Source organism: Cherax quadricarinatus, chromosome 8 (assembly GCF_038502225.1).
Source record: "Cherax quadricarinatus isolate ZL_2023a chromosome 8, ASM3850222v1, whole genome shotgun sequence".
Lineage (NCBI taxonomy): Eukaryota > Metazoa > Arthropoda > Malacostraca > Decapoda > Parastacidae > Cherax > Cherax quadricarinatus.
In genome coordinates, this window is record NC_091299.1 from 28,579,253 (window position 1) to 28,606,125 (window position 26,873).

Below are 26,873 nucleotides of genomic sequence, written 5' to 3' on the forward strand. Positions count from 1 at the left end.
TGATAGAAAGAGAGGTCTGAAAAAACTACTAGGAACTAAATTTGTAATGATGATTTACATTTATAAGTACAGAAATCAGTAGTTTATAAGAAGCCATGCAACTTCATGTAACTAGTTCTCAAAGACATTACAATATTTTTTTCTTCCAACAAATTGGCCATCTCCCACTGAGGCAGGCTGACCTAAAAAGAAAGAAAATTCCCAAAAAGAAAATACTTTCATCATCATTCAACACTTTCACCTCACTCATACATAATCAGTCTTCGCAGAGGTGCCCAGACACAACAGTTGAGAAGCACATATGAAGATATGTAACATATCTCTCCAAACTGCTAGTATGCCAAACTACTACTTCAAAGTGCAGGCATTGTACTTCCCATTTCCAGTACTCAAGTCTGGCTATATATGATCACTTAAAAAATCAATGATTGCAGATTATATATATTTATTATATGAGATTTATACAGGTAGCTTTCTTTTGGATATATATAATTGGGTTTCTATTGAGTATATAATTGGGTTTCTGTTGGGTATATTGTTAGGTTTCTAGATTGGGTATATGGGTTGGTTTCTATTTGGTATATAGGCAAGTTTCTATTGGGTATATGGGTAGGTTTCTATTGGGTATGTTGGGTATATGGGTAGGTTTCTGTTGGGTATATGGGTAGGTTTCTGTTGGGTATATGGGTAGGTTTCTGTTGGGTATATGGGTAGGTTTCTGTTGGGTATATGGGTAGGTTTCTGTTGGGTATATGGGTAGGTTTCTATTTGGTATGTGGGTAGGTTTCTATTTTATATACAAGTAGGTTGCTATTGGGTATATAGATAGGTTTCCATTGGGTATTTAGGTAGGTTTCTGTTTGTAATGTCACTTAAAAGAAAAAATGCTTATATAGAATTCAGACAGTATTCTGGATACTTAATGAATAAAAAAAATTAATTATTCATTCCTACCAATGTCTTTTCAGGGAGACAGATTAAAAGAAGCAACGAAAATTAATTTGTCTCTCTCTGCCTTGGGGAATGTAATATCTGCACTGGTTGACGGCAAGAGCACTCACATTCCCTACAGAGATTCCAAACTCACACGTCTCTTGCAAGGTAAGTACAGTGTTCCTTTTAGACAGTTTCAAAATACAGTGATATGAAAACAAAGTAAATCCTTCATACAAGAAACTAATGGAGAGGAATTGCTTGAGTGTCCGTTAAATCAGAATAATGTTTAAAATTAAACGAAAGAGCTTAAATACTCTATATGTAACCTAGTGCTGTACATGCAACGTAGATATATTGCAGTAAACATTGAAAATAACAAAGTTGAAAATATTATTTACCCAGTGGATTTTGTCCACTACTTTAAATGTCAACTATATTAAGGTCTTTTATGTCAAGTGTTTACTGTAATAGAAATATTGTTAACATGCCCATCATCATTCTGCCACATCATGCAGTGTCTTCCGGATTAAGAGGTCATGTGATGTGGTGCCTCAATGTTGGTTCTTTCTCTGACAACACGTAATGGTGTTTCTAGCACAGCATTCCTTCACTTTGAGTGACTTGTGTATCTTTATTTGTATGCCTTGCAAGTGGATAAAGACAGCTTGGTATATACTTGGGTTTATCCATTAGGGTTATATTGTCTTGGTATATACATTAGAACCCCCCATATCTACTGATTTGGTATCTGTGGTTTCAGTTATCCATGTATACTCTGGCCCAAAAATACCTCTTAATTTTGCATAATAATGGCCGAAAGTGCATAAGTAGAGAAGCTGGCAGTTCTTCAAATCCTAAGAGAAGCTGTAAAGTGCTTCCTATCAGTAAAAAAAAAATAATGCTTCACTTATTGTGCATAATTTATCATTTAAATTTTATAATAGTTATGTATAGGACTTATATATAGGGTTTGCTACTATCAACAGTTTTGTATCCATGGCATGTCCTTGGAACATATCCCCTGCAGATACGGGGGTCCTACTGTACTTAGATATACAGTGGACTCCTGGTTTACGATCAGCTCCCAATGCGACCAATTATGTAAGTGTATTTATGTAAGTGCGTTTGTATGTGTATGTTTGGGGGTCTGAAATGGACTAATCTAATTCACAATATTCCTTATGGGAACAAATTCGGTCAGTACTGGCACCTGAACATACTTCTGGAATGAAATAATATCGTAAACTGGGGGTCCACTGTATCCATTAGGATTATATTGTCTTGGTATATACTTAGTTATGTCCATTTTTTCTGAATATCATGATTTTTTTTTTTAACAAGTTGGCTGTCTCCCACCAAAGCAGGGTGACCCAAAAAGAAAGAAAATCCCCAAAAAGAAAATTTCATTCAACACTTTCACCTCACTCAAACATAATCAGTGTTTTTGCAGAGGTGCTCAGAATACAACAGTTTAGAAGCACATACATATAAAGATACACAACATACCCCTCCAAACTGCCAGTATCCCAAACCCCTCCTTTAATGTGCAGGCTTTGTACTTCCCATTTCCAGGACTCGAGTCCGGCTATATAAAAATAACCGGTTTCCCTGATTTTTTTTTTTTTAACAAGTAGGCCGTCTCCCACTGAGCCAGGGTGACCCAAAAAAGAAAGAAAATCCCCAAAAAGAAAAGGCTTTCATGATTCAACACTTTCACCTCACTCACGCATAATCACTGTTTTTGCAGAGGTGCTCAGAACACAACGGTTTAGAAGCATATACCTATAAAGATACACAACATATCCCTCCAAACTGCTAATATCCCAAACCCCTCCTTTAGAGTGCGAGCATTGTACTTCCCATTTCCAGGACTCGAGTCTGGCTATAAAAAAATAACCGGTTTTCCTGAATCCCTTTACTAAATATTACCCTGCTCACACTCCAACAGATCATCAGGTTCCAAATACCATTCATCTCCATTCACTCCTATCTAACATGCTCACACACACTTGCTGGAAGTCCAAGCCCCTCGCCCACAAAACCTCCTTTTCCCCCTCCCTCCAACCTTTTCGAGGACGACCTCTACCCCGCCTTCTTTCCCCTACAGATTTATATGCTCTCCATGTCATTCTGCTTTGATCCATTCTCTAAATGACCAAACCATCTCAACAACCCGTCTTCAGCCCTCTGACTAATACTTTTATTAACTCCACACTTTCTCCTAATTTCCACACTCCAAATTTTCTGCATAATATTTACACTACACATTGCCCTTAGGCAGGACAACTCTACTGCCTCCAACCGTCTCCTCGCTACAGCATTTACAACCCAAGCTTCACACCCATATAAGAGTGTTGGTATCACTATACTTTCGTACATTCCCTTCTTTCCCTCCATAGATAACGTTTTTTTGTCTCTGTGTTTACTTCAATGCACCACTTGCCTTTTTTCCTTCATCAATTCTATGATTAACCTCTTCTTCTTTCAACGTACCAGCCGTATCCCACCGAGGCAGGGTGGCCCAAAAGGAAAAACGAAAGTTTCTCCTTTCAAATTTAGTAATATATACAGGAGAAGGGGTTACTAGCCCCTTGCTCCCGATGATTAACCTCATCCTTCATAAATCCATCCGCTGACACGTCAACTCCCAAATATCGGAAAACATTCACTTCTTCCATACTCCTCCAATTTGATATCCAATTTTTCGTTAGCTAAATCATTTGATACCTTCATCACCTTACTCTTTTCAGTGTTCACGTTCAACTTTCTACCTTTACACACACTCCCAAACTCTTCCACTAACCTTTTAAATTTTTCTTTAGAATTGCCCATAAGCACAGTATCATCAGCAAAAAGTAACTGTGTCACTTCCCATTTTGTATTTGATTCTCCATAATTTAATCCCACCCCTCTCCCAAACACCCTAGCATTTACTTCTTTTACAACCCCATTTATAAATATACGTATTAAACAACCATGGTGACATTACACATCCCTGTCTAAAACCTACTTTTACTGGGAAGTAGTCTCCCTCTCTTCTACATACCCTAACCTGAGCCTCACTATCCTCATAAAAACTTTACAGCATTTAGTAACTTACTACGTATTCCGATATTTGCAATATCTGCTACATTGCTCCCCTGTCCACTCTATCATATGCCTTTTCTACATCCATAAATGAAATGAAAACTTCCCTACCTTTATCTAAATACTGTTCACATATAAGCTTCAATGTAAACACTTGATCTACACATCCCCTACCCACTCTAAAACCCCCTTGCTCATCCACAATCCTACATTCTGTCTTACCTCTAATTCTTTCAATAATAACCCTACTGTACACTTTTTCTGGTATATTCAGTAAACTAATTCCTATATATAAAGGAACTATACATGCTCTCTGCCAATCCCTAGATACCTTCCCTGCTTTTATACATTTTCTATTTTTTTTTTTTTTAACAAGTCGGCCGTCTCCCACCAGGGCAGGGTGACCCAAAAAGAAAGAAAATCCCAAAAAAAGAAAATAATTTCATCATCATTCAACACTTTCACATCACTCACACATAATCACATTTCTTCTTTCTTTCAACACACCGGCTGTATCCCACCGAGGTGGGGTGGCCCAAAAGGAAAAACGAAAGCTTCTCCTTTTACATTTAGTAATATATACAGGAGAAGGGGGTTACTAGCCCCTTGCTCCCGGCATTTTAGTCGCCTCTTAAAACACGTATGGCTTACAGAGGAAGAATTCTGTTCCACTTCCCCATGGAGAGAACAGGAAATAAACAAGAACAAGAACTAGTAAGAAAATAGAAGAAAACCCTGAGGGGTGTGTACATATATATATGCTTGCACATGTATGTGTAGTGTGACCTAAGTGTAAAAACGTACCTGAAATCTTGCATGTTTACGAGACAGAAAAATGGACACCTGCAATCCTACCATCATGTAAAACAATTACAGGCTTCCGTTTTACACTCACTAGGCAGGATGGTAGTACCTCCCTGGGCGGTTACTGTCTACCAACCTACTACCTACAATAATCACATTTATTAAACAAAAAAAAAACAACCACTCTAACATTATATCCCCCTCTGCTTTTAACATTTCTGTCATGATCCCGTCAGTTCCAGCTGCTTTACCCTCTTTCATTCTACGTAATGCCTCACGCACCTCCCCCACTCACATCCTGCTCTTCTTGACACCTAAAAGATGGTATACTTCTTTGGCCAGTGCATGAAATTACCGCCTCCCTTTCTTCGTCATGTTTTGAGTAGTGAAGTGCATTTTGTGAATACATTGTAGTGGTCTTAACCCCTTTGGGGGTTTCGGATGTACTAGTACATCTTACGACCCATGGTTTTTGAAGTACTTGTATGCCTAAATTCTAGCGCCCTCAAATCTAATGAGAGAAAACTGGTAGGCCTGCATATGAAAGAATGGGTCTATGTGGTCAGTGTGCGCAGTATAAAAAAAAATCCTGCAGCACACAGTGCATAAAGAGAAAAAAACTTTGACCATGTTTTTGGATTAAAACAGCGACTTTGCACTGTATTTTCGTATGGTATTTATTGTTGTATTCTAGTTTTCTTGGTCTCATTTTATAGAATGGAAGACATATTACAGAAATTGGGATGATTTTGACTGGTTTTACAATTAAAAGTACCTTGAAATTGAGCTCAAGGTCGCAGAAATGTTCGATTTTTACCAAAGTTCAAAAGTAAACAAATCATGTCAAGCATCCAATACACATCAACTGGTGAGTCTAATATTCTTTCACAAGTGCGCTGATATTATTTATACCATTTCTTCACTAATGCAGTAGTCTGCATAACAGTAAATCTTATTTTTTTTGTAGGAATAAAAATTCAAAGTGGAATGCCAAAGAAATATAAGAGGGGCCTGGGGATGTGACTAACAAACAGAGAACTTGTTATTTTAGTGCCAGGAATGTCTTGTTTATTCTGGACCCTATTCGGAAATTGGCATCTTTTGAAATTTGTGTGAAATTGGCAAGATTCTGACCACTTTATTGGATAGTTGAAATCGGTAAATGGGCGGTTTCTTGCACTCATTCGATAGAAAAAATGGAGTTCTAGCGAAATAGTTATGATTTTTGTCGACTAGTACACTGGAATTGGCCGAAAATAGGGCTCAAAGTGGGCAAAATCGGCAATGAGTAAACATCGACGAGACTGCTAACTTCGCGAGAGTATAATTCCATAAGTTTTCCATCAAATTTCATACTTTTGGTGTCATTATGATCGGGAAAAGATTCTCTATCTTTTCATAAGAAAAAAATAATTTTTTTTTTTGAAATTTGGCCGACCCTGAGAACAAGTCTGTGAGAGGACCTGTTGACCCCCAAAGGGTTAATGTAAGATTGAAATCTTCTCGAGGATTTGTATATATTTTGCCTCTGATTTTTTTTGCACACATTGTGCAGCATCCTGGTAGGTGTATGACTCTCTCCAAATAGTTAGGAAGGAAATAGACTTCATGGGCAAAGTAAAGACTTGTGACACATAATAAAGTTGGTGTTTTAAATAATGCATTTCGTATCATTCAATTGTTATATGTTAAGAACTTAAATAAAGGTTTTGGATTCTACCATGTATCCTAGTTTGGTAAATAAAAAGGTTGGTGGGGTTTTAATTACTGTAATTATTAATTGCTCACTTGCCCTCTCAGATTCCTTGGGAGGCAACTCAAAAACTATCATGGTGGCCAATATTGGGCCAGCAAGCTACAACTATGACGAGACCATAACGACCCTTCGCTACGCCAATCGTGCCAAGAATATCAAGAACAAGCCCAAAATCAATGAAGATCCGAAAGATGCAATCCTTAGAGAATATCAACAGGAATTAGCACGGCTTAAGGTAGTGTTTTCAGATATATTTCCCTTTTAAGTCTCATGGTTCTGGTTTTTATCTCCTTAAATAATTGCATTAGCTTATACTCCCCTTGTTACTTTTCCTTACTGCTCTGTTAAAATTTATTGTTTCTGCCTCTGTAGCAGGATTATTGAAAATTGGTTTACATACTTCATCAGAGAAAGGTTTCTATATAGGATCTGAATGTTGTTGTGGAATATATCTTTCAGAAATTCAGTATCTTCGTTATTTTGATATTTTTCTCGATGCTCTGATTATTGCGAGAGTATCTTTCAAGAAATAAATTCAGTCAGTTCATTGAAAATATTAAATTAGTGTGGACAAGTTAACATTTATGAATGGACTCAGGAAAATTGGTTAGCTGGACTTGAATCTTGGAGATGGGAAGTACAGTTTCTGTACTCTAAAGGAGGGGTGAGCATGTTGCAATTCAGAGGATCCTTTAAAATGTCATGTCCTTACATTCTTTCAGAGAAGATTGATATTAATTAAGTGATGGTGGTAATACATTAGCAACTCTTTGCAGTAAAAACAAAGACAATAATGATCTTCCTGTTAACAGCCAGTGTTAAAATGACTTTGTGATCCATAAGATCCAGTTTATACATCCTCAGAATGTCAAATGTATCGTACAGCCATTTAATATATTTATACTCTTATTTACACAGTAAATTATTTTGGTAAAGGTAAATACTGTACAGGGCTATAAAAAAAACAAAAATTTACTTGTATACTGAAAAAAAATTTTTTTTACTATGAAAATTTCTTACATCACACTGGCTAACCTTACACTTTACAAGGTTTGAACAAAAATTAACTGTGTTTACCTAACACATCCACCATGCTTGATGGTTTTCCTGTCGTACTTCGTCACATTGGATGGATTTGCACTATTAAATTCTCACTAATGACTCCTTTTTGTCAAATATTAAACTGTCAGCAACATGGGGGAAAAGCCTTCAGCTGTTGATTGAAATTTTTTGGATTTGGTGTACAGGTATGTAAACTGCTTAGTGTTAAAATATGCTTAGTGGTCAGCAGTATATTGATTTTATTGCTTGCCATGATAATTGAATATAAAAAGCAATTTTGCACAGGCTAAATGTTGAACTTCTCGAATCCTCTACTTCTTGACACACTGGACCTCCACAATCCTCACATGGTCATTCCTGATCTTATCTGGATATTTTATTTTACATTCTTTTCCTGGTTTATCATTGTTTGACACCCTATTCTGCATCTGATAAAAAGCAAATAAACTTGAAATTTGCCTTCAGTTTCTACAAAGATAATTCCAGAGGAATAACTAAAGTGTAATGAAGACTTGTCTATGCTCAGTAATAGCTCACATGGAGACAGAAACTCAGAGATTAATTTATCTGTATATTTTGACCCCCTGCTGGGGTCCTCTCCCAGAAGGGGGTGGAAATGTACAGATCAATTAATTTTCTGAGTTTTTCTCCATGTGGGTTATTATTGAGCATAACCTCATATGATTATTTTTGAAAAATAAAAAAAATGTTTTTATGGGTGAATGGTACTATGGGTAAAGAATAAGAAGGTAACTTAGCTCAAATTTATTGAGATCATCAATCACATGTTTATGGAATGGGTAGGGAGTCATTCACCATGGGTATTGCCCTAGACCTGCCCAATTTATCTTGCTGCATAATGGAAAACACTTTTCTTGAAAGAAATGTTGAAAATAAGCTGTGCGGGTTTGTGTAAGTTGAACTTCTTCCCCCCCCCCCCCCCATCATCATTCAACATTTTCACCTCGCTCACACATAATCACTGTTTTTGCAGAGGTGCTCAGAACACAACAGTTTAGAAGCATATACGTATAAAGATAAACAACATATCCCTCCAAACTGCTAATATCCCGAACCCCTCCTTTAGAGTGCAGGCATTGTACTTCCCATTTCCAGGACTCGAGTCTGGCTATATAAAAATAACCGGTTTCTCTGAATTCCTTCACTAAATATTACCCTGCTCACAATCCAACAGATCGTCAGGTCCCAAATACCATTCGTCTCCATTCATTCCTATCGAACACGCTCGTGCATGCCTGCCGGAAGTCCAAGCCCCTCGCCCACAAAACCTCCCTTACCCCTTCCAACCTTTTCGAGGACAACCCCTACCCCGCCTTCCTTCCCCTGCAGATTTATACGCTTTCCACATCATTCTACTTTGATCCATTCTCTCTAAATGACCAAACCACCTCAACAACCCGTCTTCAGCCCTTTGACTAATACTTTTATTAACTCCACACCTTCTCCTAATTTCCACACTCCGAATTTTCTGCATAATATTTACACCACACATTGCCCTTTGACAGGACATCTCCACTGCCTCCAACCGTCTTCTTGCTGCTGCATTCACAACCCAAGCTTCACACCCATATAAGAGTGTTGGTACTACTATACTTTCATACATTCCCTTCTTTGCCTCCATAGATAACATTTTTTGTCTCCACACATACCTCAAAGTACCACTCGCCTTTTTTTCCTCATCAATTCTATGATTAACCTCATCCTTCATAAATCCAACCGCTGACACGTCAACTCCCAAGTATCTGAAAACATTCACTTCTTCCATACTCCTTCCCAATTTGATATCCAATTTTTCTTTATCTAAATCATTTGATACCCTCATCACCTTACTCTTTTCTATGTTCACTTTCAACTTTCTACCTTTACACACACTCCCAAACTCATCCACTAACCTTTGCGATTTTTCTTTAGAATCTCCCATAAGCACAGTATCATCAGCAAAAAGCAACTGTGTCAATTCCCATTTTGTATTTAATTCCCCATAATTTAATCCCACCCCTCTCCTGAACACCCTAGCATTTACTTCATTTACAACCCCATCTATAAATATATTAAACAACCATGGTGACATTACACATCCCTGTCTAAGACCCACTTTTACTGGGAAGTAGTCTCCCTCTCCTCTACACACACTAACCTGAACCTCACTATCCTCATAAAAACTCTTTACAGCATTTAGTAACTTACCACCTATTCCATATACTTGTAACGTCTGCCACATTGCACCCGTATCCACTCTATCGTATGCCTTTTCTAAATTCATAAATGCAATAAAAACTTCCCTACCTTTATCTAAATACTGTTCACATATATGCTTCAATGTAAGCACTTGAGCTACACATCCCCTACCCACTCTGAAACCTCCTTGCTCATCTGCAATCCTACATTCTGTCTTACCTCTAATTCTTTCAATTATAGCCCTACCCTACACTTTTCCTGGTATACTCGGTAAACTTTTTTTAATATTATCACACTGGCCAATTCCCACCAAGGCAGGGTGGCCCGAAAAAGAAAAACTTTCACCATCATTCACTCCATCACTGTCTTGCCAGAAGGGTGCTTTACACTACAGTTTTTAAACTGCAACATTAACACTCCTCCTCCAGAGTGCAGGCACTGTACTTCCCATCTCCAGGACTCAAGTCCGGCCTGCCGGTTTCCCTGAACCCCTTCATAAATGTTACTTTGCTCACACTCCAACAGTACGTCAAGTATTAAAAACCATTTGTCTCCATTCACTCCTATCGAACACGCTCACGCATGCCTGCTGGAAGTCCAAGCCCCTCGCACACAAAACCTCCTTTACCCCCTCCCTCCAACCTTTCCTAGGCTGACCCCTACCCCGCCTTCCTTCCACTACAGATTGATAAACTCTTGAAGTCACTCTGTTTCGCTCCATTCTCTCTACATGTCCGAACCACCTCAACAACCCTTCCTCAGCCCTCTGGACAACAGTTTTGGTAATCCCTCACCTCCTCCTAACTTCCAAACTACGAATTCTCTGCATTATATTCACACCACACATTGCCCTCAGACATGACATCTCCACTGCCTCCAGCCTTCTCCTCGCTGCAACATTCATCACCCATGCTTCACACCCATATAAGAGCGTTGGTAAAACTATACTCTCATACATTCCCCTCTTTGCCTCCAAGGACAAAGTTCTTTGTCTCCACAGACTCCTATAAAGTGCACCACTCGCCCTTTTCCCCTCATCAATTCTATGATTCACCTCATCTTTCATAGACCCATCCGCTAACACGTCCCAAATATCTGAATGCATTCACCTCCTCCATACTCTCTCCCACCAATCTGATATCCAATCTTTCATCACCTAATCTTTTTGTTATCCTCATAACCTTACTCTTTCCTGTATTCACTTTTAATTTTCTTCTTTTGCACACCCTACCAAATTCATCCACCAATCTCTGCAACTTCTCTTCAGAATCTCCCAAGAGCACAGTGTCATCAGCAAAGAGCAACTGTGACAACTCCCACTTTATGTGTGATTCTTTATCTTTTAACTCCACGCCTCTTGCCAAGACCCTCGCATTTACTTCTCTTACAACCCCATCTATAAATATATTAAACAACCACGGTGACATCACACATCCTTGTCTAAGGCCTACTTTTACTGGGAAATAATTTCCCCCTTTCCTACATACTCTAACTTGAGCCTCACTATCCTCGTAAAAACTCTTCACTGCTTTCAGTAACCTACCTCCTACACCATACACCTGCAACATCTGCCACATTGCCTCCCTATCCACCCTGTCATATGCCTTTTCCAAATCCATAAATGCCACAAAGACCTCTTTAGCCTTATCTAAATACTGTTCACTTATATGTTTCACTGTAAACACCTGGTCCCCACCTGCTTTTAACTTTTCTATCTTTATCCCATCTATCCCGGCTGCCTTACCCCCTTTCATTTTACCTACTGCCTCACGAACTTACCCCACACTCACAACTGGCTCTTCCTCACTCCTACAAGATGTTATTCCCCCTTGCCCTATACCCGAAATCACAGCGTCCCTATCTTCATCAACATTTAACAATTCCTCAAAATATTCCCTCCATCTTCCCAATACCTCTAACTTTTCATTTAATAACTCTCCTCTCCTATTTTTAACTGACAAATCCATTTGTTCTCTAGGCTTCCTTAACTTGTTAATCTCACTCCAAAACTTTTTCTTATTTTTAACAAAATTTGTTGATAACATCTCACCACTCTCTCATTTGCTCTCTTTTTACATTGCTTCACCACTCTCTTAACACCTCTCTTTTTCTCCATATACTCTTCCCTCCTTGCATCACTTCTACTCTGTAAAAACTTCTCATATGCTAACTTTTTCTCCCTTACTACTCTTACATCATCATTCCACCAATCGCTCCTCTTTCCTCCCGCACCCACTTTCCTGTAACCACAAGCTTCTGCTGAACACTCTAACATTACATTTTTAAATCTACCCCATACCTCTTCGACCCCATTGCCTATGCTCTCATTAGCCCATCTATCCTCCAATAGCTGTTTATATCTTACCCTAACTGCCTCCTCTTTTAGTTTATAAACCTTCACCTCTCTCTTCCCTGATGCTTCTATTCTCCTTGTATCCCATCTACCTTTTACTCTCAGTGTAGCTACAACTAGAAAGTGATCTGATATATCTGTGGCCCCTCTATAAACATGTACATCCTGAAGTCTACTCAACAGTCTTTTATCTACCAATACATAATCCAACAAACTACTGTCATTTTGCCCTACATCATATCTTGTATACTTTTTTATCCTCTTTTCGGTAAACTTATTCCTCTATAATTTTTACAATCTCTTTTGCCCCCCCCCCCCTTTTTTTTTCAACAAGTCGGCCATCTCCCACAGAGGCAGGGTGACCAAAAAAGAAAGAAAATCCCCAAAAAGAAAATACTTTCATCATCATTCAACACTTTCACCACACTCACACATTATCACTGTTTTTGCAGAGGTGCTCAGGATACAACAGTTTAGAAGCATATACATATAAAGATACACAACATGTCCCTCCAAACTGCCAATATCCCAAACCCCTCCTTTAAAGTGCAGGCATTGTACTTCCCATTTCCAGGACTCAAGTCCAACTATATGAAAATAACCGGTTTCCCTGAATCCCTTCAATAAATATTACCCTGCTCACACTCCAACAGATCGTCAGGTCCCAAGTACCATTCGTCTCCATTCACTCCTATCTAACACGCTCACACATGCCAAGCCCCTCGCCCACAAAACCTCCTTTACCCCCTCTCTCCAATCTTTTCGAGGATGACCCCTACCCCGCCTTCCCCTATAGATTTATATGCTTTCTATGTCATTCTACTTTGATCCATTCTCTCTAAATGACTAAACCACCTCAACAACCCCTCTTCTGCCCTCTGACTAATACTTTTATTAACCCCACACCTTTTCCTAATTTCCACACACCGAATTTTTTGCATAATTACACCACACATTGCCCTTAGACAGGACATCTCCACTGCCTCCAACCATCTCCTCGCTGCTGCATTTACCACCCAAGCTTCACATCCATATAAGAGTGTTGGTACTACTATACTTTCATACATTCCCTTCTTTGCCTCCATAGATAACGTTTTTTGACTCCACATATACCTCAACGCACCACTCGCCTTTTTTCCTTCATCAATTCAATGATTAACCTCATCCTTCATAAATCCGTCTGCCGACATGTCAACTCACAAGTATCTGAAAACATTCACTTCTTCCATACTACTCCTCCCCAATTTGATATCCAATTTTTCTTTATCTAAATCATTTGATACCCTAGTAGGTTGGTAGACAGCAACCACCCAGGGAAGTACTACCGTCCTGCCAGATGACTGTGAAACAAAAACCTGTAACTGTTTTGCATGATGGTAGGATTGCTGGTTTCTTTTTCTGTCTCATAAACACGCTAAGATAACAGGGATATCTTGCTACTCCTACTTACACTTTGGTCACACTTCACAGACACGCACATGCATATATATATATACATACATCTAGGTTTTTCTCCTTTTTCTAAATAGCTCTTGTTCTTTTTTATTTCTTCTATTGTCCATGGGGAAGTGGAAAAGAATCTTTCCTCCGTAAGCCATGCGTGTCGTATGAGGCGACTAAAATGCCGGGAGCAATGGGCTAGTAACCCCTTCTCCTGTATACAATTACTAAAAAAAGAGAAGAAGAAAAACTTTATAAAACTGGGTTGCTTAAATGTGCGTGGATGTAGTGCGGATGACAAGAAACAGATGATTGCTGATGTTATGAATGAAAAGAAGTTGGATGTCCTGGCCCTAAGCGAAACAAAGCTGAAGGGGGTAGGAGAGTTTCAGTGGGGGGAAATAAATGGGATTAAATCTGGAGTATCTGAGAGAGTTAGAGCAAAGGAAGGGGTAGCAGTAATGTTAAATGATCAGTTATGGAAGGAGAAAAGAGAATATGAATGTGTAAATTCAAGAATTATGTGGATTAAAGTAAAGGTTGGATGCGAGAAGTGGGTCATAATAAGCGTGTATGCACCTGGAGAAGAGAGGAATGCAGAGGAGAGAGAGAGATTTTGGGAGATGTTAAGTGAATGTATAGGAGCCTTTGAACCAAGTGAGAGAGTAATTGTGGTAGGGGACTTGAATGCTAAAGTAGGAGAAACTTTTAGAGAGGGTGTGGTAGGTAAGTTTGGGGTGCCAGGTGTAAATGATAATGGGAGCCCTTTGATTGAACTTTGTATAGAAAGGGGTTTAGTTATAGGTAATACATATTTTAAGAAAAAGAGGATAAATAAGTATACACGATATGATGTAGGGAGAAATGACAGTAGTTTGTTGGATTATGTATTGGTAGATAAAAGACTGTTGAGTAGACTTCAGGATGTACATGTTTATAGAGGGGCCACAGATATATCAGATCACTTTCTAGTTGTAGCTACACTGAGAGTAAAAGGTAGATGGGATACAAGGAGAATAGAAGCATCAGGGAAGAGAGAGGTGAAGGTTTATAAACTAAAAGAGGAGGCAGTTAGGGTAAGATATAAACAGCTATTGGAGGATAGATGGGCTAATGAGAGCATAGGCAATGGGGTCGAAGAGGTATGGGGTAGGTTTAAAAATGTAGTGTTAGAGTGTTCAGCAGAAGTTTGTGGTTACAGGAAAGTGGGTGCAGGAGGGAAGAGGAGCGATTGGTGGAATGATGATGTAAAGAGAGTAGTAAGGGAGAAAAAGTTAGCATATGAGAAGTTTTTACAAAGTAGAAGTGATGCAAGGAGGGAAGAGTATATGGAGAAAAAGAGAGAAGTTAAGAGAGTGGTGAAGCAATGTAAAAAGAGAGCAAATGAGAGAGTGGGTGAGATGTTATCAACAAATTTTGTTGAAAATAAGAAAAAGTTTTGGAGTGAGATTAACAAGTTAAGAAAGCCTAGAGAACAAATGGATTTGTCAGTTAAAAATAGGAGAGGAGCGTTATTAAATGGAGAGTTAGAGGTATTGGGAAGATGGAAGGAATATTTTGAGGAATTGTTAAATGTTGATGAAGATAGGGAAGCTGTGATTTCGTGTATAGGGCAAGGAGGAATAACATCTTGTAGGAGTGAGGAAGAGCCAGTTGTGAGTGTGGGGGAAGTTCGTGAGGCAGTAGGTAAAATGAAAGGGGGTAAGGCAGCCGGGATTGATGGGATAAAGATAGAAATGTTAAAAGCAGGTGGGGATATAGTTTTGGAGTGGTTGGTGCAATTATTTAATAAATGTATGGAAGAGGGTAAGGTACCTAGGGATTGGCAGAGAGCATGCATAGTTCCTTTGTATAAAGGCAAAGGGGATAAAAGAGAGTGCAAAAATTATAGGGGGATAAGTCTGTTGAGTGTACCTGGTAAAGTGTATGGTAGAGTTATAATTGAAAGAATTAAGAGTAAGACGGAGAATAGGATAGCAGATGAACAAGGAGGCTTTAGGAAAGGTAGGGGGTGTGTGGACCAGGTGTTTACAGTGAAACATATAAGTGAACAGTATTTAGATAAGGCTAAAGAGGTCTTTGTGGCATTTATGGATTTGGAAAAGGCGTATGACAGGGTGGATAGGGGGGCAATGTGGCAGATGTTGCAAGTGTATGGTGTAGGAGGTAGGTTACTGAAAGCAGTGAAGAGTTTTTACGAGGATAGTGAGGCTCAAGTTAGAGTATGTAGGAAAGAGGGAAATTTTTTCCCAGTAAAAGTAGGCCTTAGACAAGGATGTGTGATGTCACCGTGGTTGTTTAATATATTTATAGATGGGGTTGTAAGAGAAGTAAATGCGAGGGTCTTGGCAAGAGGCGTGGAGTTAAAAGATAAAGAATCACACACAAAGTGGGAGTTGTCACAGCTGCTCTTTGCTGATGACACTGTGCTCTTGGGAGATTCTGAAGAGAAGTTGCAGAGATTGGTGGATGAATTTGGTAGGGTGTGCAAAAGAAGAAAATTAAAGGTGAATACAGGAAAGAGTAAGGTTATGAGGATAACAAAAAGATTAGGTGATGAAAGATTGAATATCAGATTGGAGGGAGAGAGTATGGAGGAGGTGAACGTATTCAGATATTTGGGAGTGGACGTGTCAGCGGATGGGTCTATGAAAGGTGAGGTGAATCATAGAATTGATGAGGGAAAAAGAGTGAGTGGTGCACTTAGGAGTCTGTGGAGACAAAGAACTTTGTCCTTGGAGGCAAAGAGGGGAATGTATGAGAGTATAGTTTTACCAACGCTCTTATATGGGTGTGAAGCGTGGGTGATGAATGTTGCAGCGAGGAGAAGGCTGGAGGCAGTGGAGATGTCATGTCTGAGGGCAATGTGTGGTGTGAATATAATGCAGAGAATTCGTAGTTTGGAAGTTAGGAGGAGGTGCGGGATTACCAAAACTGTTGTCCAGAGGGCTGAGGAAGGGTTGTTGAGGTGGTTCGGACATGTAGAGAGAATGGAGCGAAACAGAATGACTTCAAGAGTGTATCAGTCTGTAGTGGAAGGAAGGCGGGGTAGGGGTCGGCCTAGGAAGGGTTGGAGGGAGGGGGTAAAGGAGGTTTTGTGTGCGAGGGGCTTGGACTTCCAGCAGGCATGCGTGAGCGTGTTTGATAGGAGTGAATGGAGACAAATGGTTTTTAATACTTGACGTGCTGTTGGAGTGTGAGCAAAGTAACATTTATGAAGGGATTCAGGGAAACCGGCAGGCCGGACTTGAGTCCTGGAGATGGGAAGTACAGTGCCTGCACTCTGAAGGAGGGGTGTTAATGTTGCAGTTTAAAAACTGTAGTGTAAAGCACCCTTCTGGCAAGACAGTGATGGAGTGAATGATGGTGAAAGTTTTTCTTTTTCGGGCCACCCTGCCTTGGTGGGAATCGGCCGGTGTGATAATAAAAAAAAAAAAAAAAAATAAATAATAAATCACCTTACTCTTTTCTATGTTCACTTTCAACTTTCTACCTTTACACACATTCCCAAACTCATCCACTAACCTTTGCAATTTTTCTTCAGAATCTCCCATAAGCACAGTATCATCAGCAAAAAGTAACTGTCAATTCCCATTTTGAATTAGATTCCCCATAATTTAATCCCACCCCTCTCCCGAACATCCTAGCATTTACTTCTTTTACAACCCCATCTATAAATATATTAAGCAACCATGGTGACAATCCACATCCCTGTCTAAGACCTACTTTTACCGGGAAGTAGTCTCCCTCTCTTCTGCACACCCTAACCTGAGCCTCACTATCCTCATAAAAACTCTTTACAGCATTTAGTAACTTACCACCTATTCCATATACTTGCAACATCTGCCACATTGCTCCTCTATCCACTCTATCATATGCCTTTTATAAATCCATAAATGCAATAAGAACTTCCCTACCTTTATCTAAATACTGTTCACATATATAAGGAGGGGTGTTAATGTTGCAGTTTAAAAACTGTAGTGTAAAACACCCTTCTGGCAAGACAGTGATGGAGTGAATGATGGTGAAAGTTTTTCTTTTTCGGGCCACCCTGCCTTGGTGGGAATCGGCCAGTGTGATAATAAAATAATAAAATATATGCTTCAATGTAAACACGATCTACACATCCCCTACCCACTCTGAAACTTCCTTGCTCATCCGCCAACCTACATTCTGTCTTACCTCTAATTCTTAAAGTTATAACTCTACCGTACACTTTTCCTGGTATACTCAGTAAACTTATTCCTCTATAATTTTTACAATCTCTTTTGTCCCCTTTCCCTTTATATAAAGGGACTATACATGCTCTCTGCCAATCCCTAGGCACCTTCCCCTCTTTCATACATTTCTTAAAACAAAAATACCAACCACTCCAACACTATACCATCCCCTGCTTTTAACATTTCTGTCATGATCCCGTCGGTTCCAGCTGCTTTACCCCCTTTCATTCTACGTAATGCCTCGTGCACCTCTCCCACTCTCACATCCTGTTCTTCTTCACTCCTAAAAGATGGTATACCTCCCTGGCCATTGAATGGAATTACCGCTTCTCTTTCTTCGTTGACGTTTAAAAGTTCCTCAAAATATTCTCGCCATCTACCCAAAACCTCCATCTCCCCATCTACTAACTCCCCTACTCTGTTTTTAACTGACAAATCCATTCGTTCTCTAGGCTTTCTTAACTTGTTTAACTCCAAAATTTTTCTTATTTTCATTAAAATTTCTTGACAGTGCCTCTCCCCCACTATCATCTGCTCTCCTTTTGCACTCTCTCACCACTCTCTTCACCTTTCTTTTACTCTCCATATACTTTACTCTTCTTATAACACTTCTGCTTTGTAAAAACCTCTCATAAGCTAACTTTTTCTCTTTTATCACACCCTTTACTTCATCATTCCACCAATCACTCCTCTTTCCTCCTGCACCCACCCTCCTATAACCACAAACTTCTGCCCCACATTCTAATACTGCATTTTTAAAACTATTCCAACCCTCTTCAACCCCCCTCCCCCTTACTACTCATACTTGCACCAGCCCACCTTTCTGCCAGTAGTTGCTTATATCTCACCCGAACTTCCTCCTCCCTTAGTTTATACACTTTCACCTCCCTCTTGCTTGTTATTGCCATTTTCCTCTTTTCCCATCTACCTCTTACGCTAACTGCAGCTACAACTAAATAATGATCCGATATATCAGTTGCCCTTCTATAAACGTGTACATCCTGGAGCCTACCCATCAACCTTGTATCCACCAATACATAATCTAACAAACTACTTTCATTACGTGCTATATCATACCTTGTATATTTATTTATCCTCTTCTCCATAAAATATGTATTACTTATTGCCAAACCTCTTTCTGCACATAACTCAATTAAAGGCTCCCCATTTTCATTTACCCCTGGCACCCCAGATTTACCTAATACTCCCTCCACAACATTTTTGGCCACTTTAGCGTTGAAATCCCCAACCACCATTACTCTCACACTTGGTTCAAAACTCCCCACGGATTCACTCAACATTTCCCAAAATCTCTCTCTCTCTCCTCTACACTTCTCTCTTCTCCAGGTGCATATATGCTTACTATAACCCACTTTTCACATACAAACTTTATTTTACTCCACATAATCCTTTATTGGTTTATTTTATTGCAATTCATGTGACATTTTATTGTGGCAGCATTTTTGCTATCCAGGAGCTTTGTCAAGCTGATAAAGCTCCTGGAGAGTGAAACATTGCCACAATAAAATATCACATTAGTTGCACCTGTGGCATTTACCTAACATTTTGTTGGTAATTCTAGCATTATTACTTTTATTGTGATATATTAGGGAGGGAGATGGCATTTATTTTCAGAAATTTGTATTTCCTTCTCAGTACATTTTAAAACCAGTGATATAGATCTTTCATCTAGAATTCCCAGGAATTCTCAAAAAGGCATTTTTGGAAATACAATTAAACAAGTTACAGAGTGATTATGCTAAACTTTCACACTATATATGGTGCTTTTGGGTGCCTTTGTTCATATATTTGATTCTGAATGGAGAGTCAGTTTGGGATTCTTAATTTTATTAGTTGAACTGCATCATTTACTGCTTTTTCAGATGTTGAGGTTTAACACTTTACACTTAACCATAATTCTGTTAATGCTTTCTCTGTTTTAAGTATTATATGTTGAGGATGCTCAAAGAGTTGGATGTTACATAAATACACAGTAGTTAGGCTCATTCCTTTTCAAATGCCACAAAACTATGATGTATTTCACAGTAACATGTTTTGTATACTTTTACTTTATTCCTTTGTAATAAGTTAGAGATGAACAATGTGATGGTTATCGTGAATATTTGATCGTTGAAGTATTACATTGTATATAATATGCAAAGCAACCACAATGGGAGCTGAATGATAGCTCTAGGCCTTCTGTGTTGCAATCAAAACATCTTCAGCAGCTTGCAGTGTTACAAAAATGAGTAGGAAGCCCAGGTAAATTCATTCAAGGGAACGACTCTAGCTACAATGAGATGGCAAGATACCTTCTCAGTCTAGCTAGTCGTTCCCTCCAATGAATGTACCTGGGCTTCCTACTCATTTCGGCAATATTGCAAATTCCTGAAGATGTATTTATTGCAACACAAAAGGCCTAGAGCTATCATTTAAGTGCCCCTATGGTTTTGCATCTTGTATCGCTTGTTTTCGATTACTGCATATGTTATACAGTATGTATCTCCATGATGACTTGTTCTCTTCGAAGGTTCCCTTGAAGGTTTGCCAAGATAAATTATACTTTACAGTATATAGTAAATACATTTGATGTATGAATTATGTATTGTAATCACACATTCAACCCTTACCTTTTAGCATTTTTGTGCATTGTTTCTGTTGGTAAAAATGAGATGAAAAATTGATCAGCTTCCCTAGTGCAAAATTGCTTATTCGATTAACAGTAATGCATTTTGAAAGTTGAGGCTAATTATTTTACTAGTGTATTTACAGTACACCAGTGAAGAAACTGATAGTTCTTACTCTTTTTATTGCCTATAAGAGTGCTGGCCATTATTTTAATTTTAAAATACCCTGTAGTTTATTGTTTAGAATTGTAACCTATAGTAATGAACATCATGTCTCTCTTGCTGAATTGTGATTGGATGATATCAACACAGCTGAGGGTGTGTATCCCCCCCCTTTTTTTTTGTACTGTATTTCCTTGGCTTCTTGGAACGTCACTTAACTTTGTTGATTCCATCATGCCTGCCTCTGAAGCTGCTCAGCAGAGGAGAGAAGAATGTTTTGCATATAGTTGATCATTATTTGTGTTGCAACATATGTATTGGAGATATATAAAGTCACACTACAGTGACTGCAACTATTTGTATTTAACTAACAGTTTGGAGAGGAGATTAAGATAGTGTTTCAGTCTGTCCTGGACAGTTATTGTTGCAATTTGATAGTTACTATATAAAAGTTCAGGAAGAATCAAAACAGCATCTATAGTTCCCTCTCTAAATTGTGGGTTAGGTGTAAATATCAGAGATGATCTTGCATGGAACACTATCATTTTGAAAACAGGAGAAAACTTACTGGAATTAGCTTAACCAAAGGAAAAGTTGTGTGTGGTCTGTCATAAATTATAATAGTTTTTGGCTACGAGATGAGCTAAGATTTACAATATTTTTTTGAACGTGCCGTGATTCAAAAGGTTGTATAACCCATTGTTACTACAGTAGTGCTGTCAAGGGATGTGTAGGATTTTTTGTGTTTTTGTATCTGTCTAATAACCTTACTCTAGTCACTGTACCTTTAAGTATTATGTATTAAAATTAAAAAAAAAAAATTAAATTAAAATTCTTTATTTCTCTGTTAATATTGCAGTGTGAGGTTTACATATTACACTGTATAAGATATTATTATAATTATATAAAATGCTTATTACAAAGAAGGCCACTAGTATGCCTAGGTATGCCTAGGCATTTCAGGCAGACTAATACTAGTTCTTACTCTATATTGATACAGGATATGGATCATATTGAGCTGCATTCCCAACTTGCAAAATGAAGGGATTATCTTAGGATCAAATGTCAGCTATTTGGCTGATTTATTCCTTCATGGTGTCCTGCATATTCTCAGGCTAAGTTCAGCCCCTGAATCTTCCTTTCCTTATCTTTCTCTTCCTGTCTGCCTTTGTCAATGTGTTTTTTTTTTTTTTTTGTATGTTTATATAGGCACATTATAGTGTTCTAGTATGAAAAATAGATAAAAATAATAAGGGGAAAATATTCCAAGAAAATAATAAGGGGAAAATATTCCAAGAAAATAATAAGGGGAAAATATTCCAAGAAAATAATAAGGGGAAAATATTCCAAGAAAATAATAAGGGGAAAATATTCCAAGAAAATAATAAGGGGAAAATATTCCAAGAAAATAATAAGGGGAAAATATTCCAAGAAAATAATAAGGGGAAAATATTCCAAGAAAATAATAAGGGGAAAATATTCCAAGAAAATAATAAAGGGAAAATATTCCAAGAAAATAATAAGGGGAAAATATTCCAAGAAAATAATAAGGGGAAAATATTCCAAGAAAATAATAAGGGGAAAATATTCCAAGAAAATAATAAAGGGAAAATATTCCAAGAAAATAATAAGGGGAAAATATTCCAAGAAAATAATAAGGGGAAAATATTCCAAGAAAATAATAAGGGGAAAATATTCCAAGAAAATAATAAGGGGAAAATATTCCAAGAAAATAATAAGGGGAAAATATTCCAAGAAAATAATAAGGGGAAAATATTCCAAGAAAATAATAAGGGGAAAATATTCCAAGAAAATAAGGGGAAAATATTCCAAGAAAATAATAAGGGGAAAATATTCCAAGAAAATAATAAGGGGGAAAATATTCCAAGAAAATAATAAGGGGGAAAATATTCCAAGAAAATAATAAGGGGGAAAATATTCCAAGAAAATAATAAGGGGGAAAATATCCCAAGAAAATGAGGGGAAAATATCCCAAGAAAATGAGGGGAAAATATCCCAAGAAAATGAGGGGAAAATATCCCAAGAAAATGAGGGGAAAATATCCCAAGAAAATGAGGGGAAAATATCCCAAGAAAATGAGGGAAAAATATCCCAAGAAAATGAGGGAAAAATATCCCAAGAAAATGAGGGAAAAATATCCCAAGAAAATGAGGGAAAAATATCCCAAGAAAATGAGGGAAAAATATCCCAAGAAAATGAGGGAAAAATATCCCAAGAAAATGAGGGAAAAATATCCCAAGAAAATGAGGGAAAAATATCCCAAGAAAATGAGGGAAAAATATCCCAAGAAAATGAGGGAAAAATATCCCAAGAAAATGAGGGAAAAATATCCCAAGAAAATGAGGGAAAAATATCCCAAGAAAATGAGGGAAAAATATCCCAAGAAAATGAGGGAAAAATATCCCAAGAAAATGAGGGAAAAATATCCCAAGAAAATGAGGGAAAAATATCCCAAGAAAATGAGGGAAAAATATCCCAAGAAAATGAGGGAAAAATATCCCAAGAAAATGAGGGAAAAATATCCCAAGAAAATGAGGGAAAAATATCCCAAGAAAATGAGGGAAAAATATCCCAAGAAAATGAGGGAAAAATATCCCAAGAAAATGAGGGAAAAATATCCCAAGAAAATGAGGGAAAAATATCCCAAGAAAATGAGGGAAAAATATCCCAAGAAAATGAGGGAAAAATATCCCAAGAAAATGAGGGAAAAATATCCCAAGAAAATGAGGGAAAAATATCCCAAGAAAATGAGGGAAAAATATCCCAAGAAAATGAGGGAAAAATATCCCAAGAAAATGAGGGAAAAATATCCCAAGAAAATGAGGGAAAATTATCCCAAGAAAATGAGGGAAAAATATCCCAAGAAAATGAGGGAAAAATATCCCAAGAAAATCAGGGAAAAATATCCCAATAAAATCAGGGAAAATATCCCAAGGAAATCAGGGAAAATATCCCATGAAAATCAGGGAAAAATATCCCAAGAAAATCAGGGAAAAATATTCCAAGAAAGTAAGGGAAAAATATTCCAAGAAAATAAGGGAAAAATATTCCAAGAAAATAAGGGAAAAATATTCCAAGAAAATAAGGGAAAAATATTCCAAGAAAATAAGGGAAAAATATTCCAAGAAAATAAGGGAAAAATATTCCAAGAAAATAAGGGAAAAATATTCCAAGAAAATAAGGGAAAAATATTCCAAGAAAATAAGGGAAAAATATTCCAAGAAAATAAGGGAAAAATATTCCAAGAAAATAAGGGAAAAATATTCCAAGAAATAAGGGAAAAATATTCCAAGAAAATAAGGGAAAAATATTCCAAGAAAATAAGGGAAAAATATTCCAAGAAAATAAGGGAAAAATATTCCAAGAAAATAAGGGAAAAATATTCCAAGAAAATGATAAGTGTAAAAAATCCCAAGAAAATAAGGGAAGTAAAAGGACACAAGTGCAACTAATGTGACATTTTATTGTGGCAACGTTTCGCTCTCCAGGAGCTTTATCAAGCCATTACAAACAATACATGGACACAGAGGGTATATAAAGGCTCAGAGTGAGGTGTAATACTAGTGAGGTACCATTTCGATGTTCACTAGTGGTAGTAGTAGTAGTAGTAGTAGTGACAAAAATAATACAATATGGTAGAGCAATTAATTCGTACATGAGTAAAAGGATATAAAAGCTATTACTTGGGTAACATAAAAATAGGTTGGACAAATATAAACTGGAAAGAGGCAGGTAGTTTCAGTGTTCACTCTCTGTAATGTGCTTTGTGTAGTATAACAGGAGAGACTATGTGATGTCTTAGCAAGAACCCTCATGAAAACAGTAAACCCTGCCATCACACAGTCTCTCCTGTTATACTACACAAAACACATTACAGAGAGTGAACACTGAAACTACCTGCCTCTTTCCAGTCTACATTTGTCCAACCTATTTTTATGTTACCCAAGTAATAGCTTTTATATCCTTTTACTCATGTACGAATTAATTGCTCTACCATATTGTATTACTTTTGTCACTACCACTACTACTACTACTACTACTACTACTACTACTACCACTAGTGAACATCGAAATGGTACCTCACTAGTATTACACCTCACTCTGAGCCTTTATATACCCTCTGTGTCCATGTATTGTTTGTAATGGCTTGATAAAGCTCCTGGAGAGCGAAACGTTGCCACAATAAAATGTCACATTAGTTGCACTTGTGTCCTTTTACTTTACATATTGTCAGTAATTCTACCAACTTTATTACAAAATAAGGGAAAAAAATATCCCAAGAAAATAATGTTGGGAAAAAATATTCCAAGAAAGTAATAAGGGGAAAAAATATTCCAAGAATATAATGATGTAATAAATGATTTTGAAAACCGACAGCTTGAAGAATTGAGACTTGTGCAACATATGGGAGTCTTTATTGAAGAAACGTTTTGCCACACAGTGGCTTCATCAGTCCAGTACAAAGCAGGAAGGTATAAAGAGAGGAGGAGATGAGGTAATCAGTCCCTCAGCCTGGAATCGACGTGTTCCGTCCATCGCTACAAGAGAGGTGGACTGAACACATCGATATTTTTTCCCCTTATTTTCTTGGAATATTTTTTCCCCTTGTGTTCCCCTTGTGTATACCTTCCTGCTTCGTACTGGACTGATGAAGCCACTGTGTGGTGAAACGTTTCTTCAATAAAGATTCCCATATGTTGCCTAAGTGTCTCAATTCTTCAATAATGATGTATTTTAAGACATTATGTATTAACCCTTTGACTGTTTTGGCCGTATATATACGTCTTACGAGCCACTGTTTTTGACGTGTATATGCTCATAAATTCTAGTGGCTTCAAATCAAGCAGGAGAAAGCTGGTAGGCCTACATGTGAGACAATGGGTTTGTGTGGTCAGTGTGCACCATATAAAAAAAATCCTGCAGCACGCAGTGCATGAAGAGAGAAAAAAAACTCCGAATGTTTTTTTTTTTTAATTAAAATGCTGACTTTGTGGTCTATTTTCATGTAGTATTTATGGTTGTATTCTCATTTTCTTGGTCTCATTTGATAGATTGGAAAACATATTATAGAAATAAAGGTGATTTAGATTGGTTTTACTATGAAAAGAACCTTGAAATGGAGCTCAAAGTAGGGGAAATGTTTGATTTTTGCTGATGTTCAAAAGTAAACAAATGATGTCATTTTCCAATAAATGTCCAAGTAGCCATTCTAATAGGCAGTCATGAATAGGTTGACATTATTTATACAATTATTACAAGAATTGCAGTAGTCTGCATAACAGTAAATCTTCAATTTTTTGTTTGAATAAAAATTCAAAATAGAAAGCAAGAGTAATATCAGAGGGGCCTGGAGATGTGACTGATGAACAAAGAAAATGTTATTTTAGAGCAAGGAATGTCTGCATTGTTCGTTCTTGACCCTATTTTGAAATTGTCATATTTTTTTAATTTTCATGAAACTTGCCAAATTGCAAATTTCTGACCACGTTATTGGGTAGTTGAAATCGGTAAATGGGCAGTTTCTTGTACTCAGTCGATAGAACAAATGGAGTTCTAAAGAAATAGCTATGAGTTTGGTCAACTGGAACAATGGAATTAGCTGAAAATAGGGCTCAAAGTGGGCAAAATTGCTGATTCATAAATATCGCAGAGGTCGCTAACTTCACGAGTGTAATTCCGTCAGTTTTCCATCAAATTTCATTCTTTTGGTGTCATTACAATTGGGAAAAGATTCTCTATCATTTCATAAGAAAAAATAATTTTTTTTTTTTTAAATTTTTCAACACCAGGAGACACCTCAGGATTTGGGGTTGCGACAGTCAAGGGGTTAACCTATTTTGTTTTATGCAAAGCATTTGGCTGAAAAATGGATGAGGGTGTTGCAGCTTGGATGTTCATTGAATTGTGACTTCTTTGCACTCGTGTCAAGACGATTATTGAATGAGTGATTGTGAATGTTATTTTTTTTTTTATTATATCACTACCTTAGTGGGAGATGGTTGGTGTATAAAAGAAAATAACAGCTGATGTTTCAGGAGTTAATTCAGTGCATGGATTTTTTTGTGGCTGTAAAATTTATTATTAATATTGCATGGTGTGAAAATTTGGAGTGTGATTTTTTGCCAAAAACAGAGTAGGAATTTATTGTGCTTCACTGTAGTGATTACAGTACTTTTGTATTACTTTTCCGAGTGTAATGATATGCC

At 37.6% G+C, this 26,873-nt stretch overlaps 1 protein-coding gene across 4 annotated transcripts in view; it reads left to right on the forward strand.

Annotated features, from left to right (window-relative positions):
- The window catches only part of LOC128702057 (kinesin-like protein KIF3B), a 109,193-nt gene that overhangs the window by 47,413 nt on the left and 34,907 nt on the right, over positions 1–26,873 (forward strand). For all 4 annotated transcript variants that reach the window (XM_070083011.1, XM_070083013.1, XM_070083010.1 and 1 more), the window contains exons 8-9: positions 969–1,101; positions 6,628–6,818. In XM_070083011.1, the coding sequence (XP_069939112.1) occupies positions 969–1,101; positions 6,628–6,818 (324 nt within the window). The remainder of the gene's footprint in view (positions 1–968; positions 1,102–6,627; positions 6,819–26,873) is intronic.